This window comes from Belonocnema kinseyi, chromosome 1 (genome assembly GCF_010883055.1).
Source record: "Belonocnema kinseyi isolate 2016_QV_RU_SX_M_011 chromosome 1, B_treatae_v1, whole genome shotgun sequence".
Classification (NCBI taxonomy): Eukaryota; Metazoa; Arthropoda; class Insecta; order Hymenoptera; family Cynipidae; genus Belonocnema; species Belonocnema kinseyi.
In genome coordinates, this window is record NC_046657.1 from 22,770,808 (window position 1) to 22,777,210 (window position 6,403).

At 31.0% G+C, this 6,403-nt stretch overlaps 1 protein-coding gene across 1 annotated transcript; it reads left to right on the forward strand.

Annotated features, from left to right (window-relative positions):
• Nucleotides 1–35: 35 nt before the first annotated feature.
• On the forward strand, nucleotides 36–6,059 carry LOC117177041 (extensin-like). Its single transcript, XM_033367507.1, has 2 exons — nucleotides 36–207; nucleotides 5,632–6,059. The coding sequence occupies exons 1-2, from the start codon at nucleotides 36–38 to the stop codon at nucleotides 6,057–6,059; spliced, it is 600 nt and encodes a 199-aa protein (XP_033223398.1).
• The last annotated feature ends 344 nt before the right edge of the window (nucleotides 6,060–6,403 follow it).

Below are 6,403 nucleotides of genomic sequence, written 5' to 3' on the forward strand. Positions count from 1 at the left end.
TGGTGGTGGGGGAGGAAGTGGGGGAGGAGGTGGAGATGGCGATTGTGAACAGCCTCCAGACGATGGTGGTGAGTAACTTGACCATGGTGGAGATGAGTAACCGCTACTACCCGATGTTGAGTAACTTGACCAGGGTGCTGAGTTACCTGCAGTACCTGAGTACGAGCTGCTACCCTGAAACATTTGGCTTCCGCCGGAGCTGCCTTGGTATATGCTACCACCAGTCTGAAACAGATAATTTTTTTAAGATGATTTATTCCTCTGAAATATATGTTCTCTTGAGCTTCAGTTGTATTTTTAATATTAAAGTTCACACAACATTAAGAATGATGAAAATCTGGTTATTATCATAATTTTTATTAAATAGTTAACCTCAATTTTATATTTGTCGAATTGATATATTGCGTAAGCTCATATTACATAGTTTAATAGAATGACTTAAGAGTCTATCACAACTTGAAAATCATAATAATTTAAATTACCAGTATTTCTGTCCCAGAGTTTGGGCAGTGGCAGATGCAGGGACCTTGCCCCGCTACTAGAGACGTCCCCAAGAGGATCAGGATGCATTGAAGTCCTGGCAGCCTCATCCTGTCTTTAGTGCCAGTTAACATGCTGGAACCCTGGACTCAGCTGCTTTGACAACTCAAGGAATTGTTCCTCCTAATATACTCAGGATTCATCCAAGTGCAGATATTTTTCTGTTTCCTTGTTGCGAAAATATCAATTTTATGCGTAAACCAGAAGTAATACATTTAACGCATCATACATATTTAGTTGATAAACACTTGCAAATTGATTGATTCGGAAATGTGATTTCCGTTTCCGTCTGCATGTATATTCGAGATACTCAACATAATTTTGCTGAGTAATAATTATTCAAAATCTTAGCTGAGAGAGATGAATTGTAAGCGATTTCAGCACGCCAGTAGGATGAAAGATCAATAATGTTTTCTTAAAAGATCTTTGTGTAAATCTAAAAAAGAAGCTGCAAAGTATTTTTGGTGCGTTCATTTTATAGCGTATCTTTTAGTTGTAAGCAGTCCATAAACACTGGTTCCATTATTCAGGTTTTTTATGGGTTATACCTAGTTATCACTAGTATGACTATTCATAGTTGGTAGAATGATTTTTTTGACTGGTATAACAGAATAAATATGGTACTTGGAATATTCTTGCATTTTTACATATGTTTTTTCTCTCTAATAAATGTTGAACTTAAATCTGTATCAATTATAGCTTGAGTTAGTCTAAAGTTTTTTTAATTCAGCAATCAAATTTTTAGGTCAAGCAAATCAATTTTGTTGTTAAAATTATATTGCATTCCTAAAATTAAAATAAGCTGAAAAGAACAAATGAAAATTTGAAGAATTGTTTGAGAACACAATTTTTGTTTAAAAGCAGCTATAATACTTTGGTAGACTCATATTATTCACGTACTTCCTCTTATTAAAAACAGTAGGCTTACAGTGGTTCAAATAGTTATTAATATGTTACTAAATTAAGCTAGTTAGGATTTAAAATGATTAATATTGAAATCTCACTGATTTAAGGTCCAGAGAGTACACTCTAAGTTTCAATTGCTTAAGTAACATTCATTTCTTAAAATTTTTGAGTTCCTAGTATATTCTTGCTAACTAAAAGTTCAATTTAACCACTTAGCAATTATTTAAATATATTCCAGATAATCTCATTATGATTGGCACTTGTGATCATTTTAAAAACTCTTAAACAAATACTGATTTTCTAAGATGTTGTGTTTAAAGTAGATATTTAAATAAATACATCTCAAAAAGAAGGTATTGGTTTTATTCGAAAAATGACTTTCGCGAATTCTCCTCAATGTTTACTTTACAAAATCCGTCATAACAAATAATGTTTACGCCTGTGTCTTTGTTTGACGTTTCGGTCGATGTCTGTATATCGGATAACGTTTAAAAGACTACTTACTCGGATTGGATTCCTTATCGAGCTATTTGGAATGAACGTTAGAAAAGTTCAAGTATTTTAAATATTTTTATCACAATTTTTTTATGGCTATAACAATTTAAAATTTTTTTAAAATTGCGTAAAATGTATTTAGGTATTTTTCTTCATTTCTAATCCAGTCAAAGTAGCTCGATTTTATGATGAGATGCACTTTTCATTGCAGCCGATATTATTGTAGTCCTGTTAAAGTTCGTTTATTTCAAGCCAAGCTACTCACCTATTGCAACTTTCTTAACTCCCACCATTAGTATAAATATAATGGGAGCAAGAATTCACAACATAAAATTAAATTTAGTATATCAGAGTTCAGTAAATTTATTATATGCACATATTGAGTTTAGTACACAGGTACATGAAATTTAGTATACAGGTATATGAAATTTAGTATATGCGTAAACTTAATTGAGTACATGCTTATAGTATTTTTACGGCACGTGCATACTAATTTTAATACATGTAAGTGTAGAAAGTTGGTAAACATTTCTTCATCCTTTAGAAAGAAGTTTAAAGAACAAGTTTTGATTTAAAGTATAAGGAAATCAATTAACATAAGTGAAAATTTGTATTAGTTGTTTTCCTTATCGTCCAATGAGCGACGACTTCGAGCTTACCATCCCGAGCTAATGCGCATGCGTTCAGGAGAACTGCTTCTAAAATTCACCGGATGCTTTTCATAAATTTCCGTTCGTTACCATAAGTTTCCATAAATGTCATAAATTTCCAAAAACTTCATAAATGTTCACAAATTTCTTAAATTTGATAAAATATCACTTGTTTGAATGCCGCCCTCGCTTCGCTCGTGCGGCAACCTTTCGCACTCGTTGTAAATCGATACTTTTCCAGCTTCTCGAACATATTGTTCTTCTCCTTTTTCGGTTTATCCAGAAATTGAAAGAAAGAAGCCGTGACTTGTTATGTGCCTCTTAGGATTTTTAGATTTTTGGAATTGGATTTTGGAATTATCGGCTGGTTCGACAAGAACTCAACAAATGCACAGTGGGGTAAAAAAAAGTCTGTGGACAAATTGATTTTCAGAAGACAATTATTATCCGATTTTATCTTTTCTTTCAATGAAAGCTAATAAGATTTCTCATCGAACTGTTCGAACTGTTTATTCAATAAAAACTACCTAAAAAACTGAAAGCAACTGTCCAAAAAAGATGTTTAATAGCAATGCAAATATTAAAAAACTGATTGCATTTATTATAAACATATAAGTGAACGAAAATGTTTTCTTGGCGGTGATTCTTTACTTGATTCGCACTAAATTTGAACAATATATAAACAAAAAGAGTTTTTTAGGCAGCTTAGTGAAAGTTAATAAATACTTTTTTATTTTAAAGGCAATTTTTATGAACAAATATCCAAGAAGATATTTTTGATGGAATAAAGTTTTCCTACTTAACTGTAAATAACTAACTTCTAAATTTTTTAGAACACTTTGATGGCAAACAAACAATGTATTATTGTAAACAAAAATTCTTCACACAACATTTTATTATTTTATGTATTTATAAATAAAACACCGTTATAGCGCGAAATTAACAGTTAATTATTTATGAATTATTTTTTACTATAAACAGATAACATTTGATAATTGTTTAACGAAACTTAATTAACAAATGCATTATTTTGCTATTGATCAGCATTTACAGTATTTTTTTTGTGTAATCATCTGTTGACAAAATAAATTTTCACTTCTTTTGACGGTTCATTAACGATCCACTACTTATATTTTTCTGAACAATATAGTAAACAAATTTTTCTTGGCTAATGCATTTGTGTTTTTCTTAGAATTAGTTTAATTTCATAATGATATCGCCACATATGAAATACTCATAAAAATCTTATATTAAATATCGTGCAATGTTACGTTAGTTAAATTGTTGATAAAAATAAATAGTGGATCATTATGGACCTATCAAAAAAAGTTTAAAAATCTGTTATTAACCATTGATTACACACAAGAAAAACAAGTTCCAATGCTAAACATAGTCAAATAATGCATTTGTTAATTAAGTTTGGTTAAAGAATTGTTAAATGTTATGCATTCATAGCAAAAAATCATTCATAAATAACTGCCTGTTAATTCCGTGAAAAAGCGGTATTTTATTTATAAATACATAAAATGATAAAAATTTGTTTAAACAATTCTTGTTTAAGATAATAAATTGTTGATTGTCATGAAATTATCGTTAAAAATTTAGAAGTTAATTATTTACAGTTAATTGCATTGAAACAATCAATTTGGTACCTTCATAAATAGCCATATAGAGCTTCTGTTAATTAAGGTATTTTAAACAATTATTACCTTTTATCATTTTCGTTTACTTATGTATTTATAACAAATTCAATCAATTTTTTAATATTTGCATTGCCATTTGACACCTTTCTTGAATACATTCTTTCAGTCTGCTAAGTATTTTTGATGCAATCAAAACAATTTTTTTTAAACTGATATACTTCAAAAAAAAAATTGTTTGCAATTTTTTTATTAAATGAACAAAAAAAAGAATGAAAATGTTTAAATCGGCCATGGCAGTTCGATGCGATATTTTATTAATCTGCATTAAAAAAAAATAAAATCGGATAATAATTGTCTTCTGAAAATCAATTTGTCCACCAATATGAATTTTAGTTTGAAGAACCCATGCAATTTGTAAACATAAAAGAAATGCACTGTACACTTAATAGCTTTATATGCATATAACTTTATTAAAGAAATTTAGTATACGTAAGTATACCAAATTTACAAAATGTAATCAATTTAGTACAAAATAAAGTAAATTTATTATGCCTATTTATATTAAAATTGCAAACATTTATAACATAGTAGCCAATGATAGCGAAAGCTATCAAAAAGAAAAGAACCATAATTATGTTCAATTATAATATTATATTTACCATAAAATACTTTCAGTTTGCAGTAATTAAAAATTTTTTTATTTCTATATGTAATATAAAACCAAATTTTATTTAAATGAATATGTTATTTCATGAAACAAATAAGTTTTTAAACGAAAGAAAGTTAAATAAAAGCAATGTAATAAAGGAAGCATATCTCTTTTTAAATCGTTTATTTTGAATGAGGCACTTGTTGACACCTGAAACTGCAAGAATAATCGATGTGAGGAAATATTTCTCGCTGACATTTCTTTTTTAATAAATCGAGTGATGCCCGTGTGGGAAAATTTCGTAGCAATCTTGAATGATGCTATATTATCCGGAATTTTTTCTTAAGCCTGTCTATCCATGGAATACTAGCATAGCCCTACACTGGCTTAAAAAAAATTACAGAAGTGACTTCAGATAATCATAATATTTGAATAAAAGATTGTGGAAATTACAATACGTAAACGCATAGAGGCTGAATTAATTTAAACGTACACTATTACATACTTAGAATAATAATGATTCATTATTGCAGTTGATTCAAATATTAATGTACGCACTGTATTTATAAATAAAGATCAGTGCTCAATAATTTATTAGAGTCAACTTACTCATCACAAACGACTACCGTTACTTGTCTCCGCCATGATCAAAGATAATCATTACCATTGACAACCGGTTATTTACCTCTACCATGGTCAAGTTAATTAACATAATCTACTGGAAGCTGCTCAAAACCATCAATTCCAGGTTACATACATACACCTCCTTTACCCCCATCAACAGTTATTTTACCTCCTCAACCACCTCTAGAAATTTTTTATTTCTTTATGCTTCTCCCACCAATCGCACCACCACCACCAACTATTATCATCGCACCTCCACCTTCACTCCCGCCACCTCCTCTACCACCTCCTTCTGTTCGCCAAAACCTTCACAATACTTCTCCACCTTTGCCACCTCCTTCAGCACCTCCACCTCCACCAATAGTCATTCCACCTCTCTTATCACGTCCACTCCCACCAATGTTCATTCCACTGCCCCAACTTTCTTGTCAAGGACACTCACCTCCACCCCTGTCAATTTGCATTCCACCTCCTCCACATTCCAGTCCGGGAAACTCACTCCCACCTCCAACAATGTTCATTCCAACTCCTCCACAGTCCTGCCCTGGATAGTTATCTCCACTCTTTTCTCTAGCGCATCAGCGCCGTAATGTGTACAAACTCAACTTCCGTAAAATCATACTTGTGTATCTTGTCCGTAGCCAATCAGTGGGCCAGATAGATTGAACGCTCTTTTTTGAAGGGTTTATAGTAGTAAACGATCAAATATGTTTACCTGCATTTAATGTTTCTGATTGATTCTTTATGCGACCTCAAACCAATTATTTCGCGAAACTAGATACTGAAGGAGAAAAAAAGTATTATCTTTAATCTTTAATCAGGTATAATTGCCAAGGCCGACTTACATCTTGTAGGCCAATCTTCGAGCACATGTTCAAGAATTTATTGTAGAAAAA

What these genes read in the sequence shown, in the direction of transcription:
- LOC117177041 (XM_033367507.1), top strand. Translation starts at nt 36, where the DNA reads ATGGCGATTGTGAACAGCCTCCAGACGATGGTGGTGAGTAACTTGACC. An exon ending in CTTCCGCCGGAGCTGCCTTG is followed by an intron (nt 208 to 5,631) that starts GTATATGCTACC and finishes CATCAATTCCAG; the next exon opens with GTTACATACATACACCTCCT.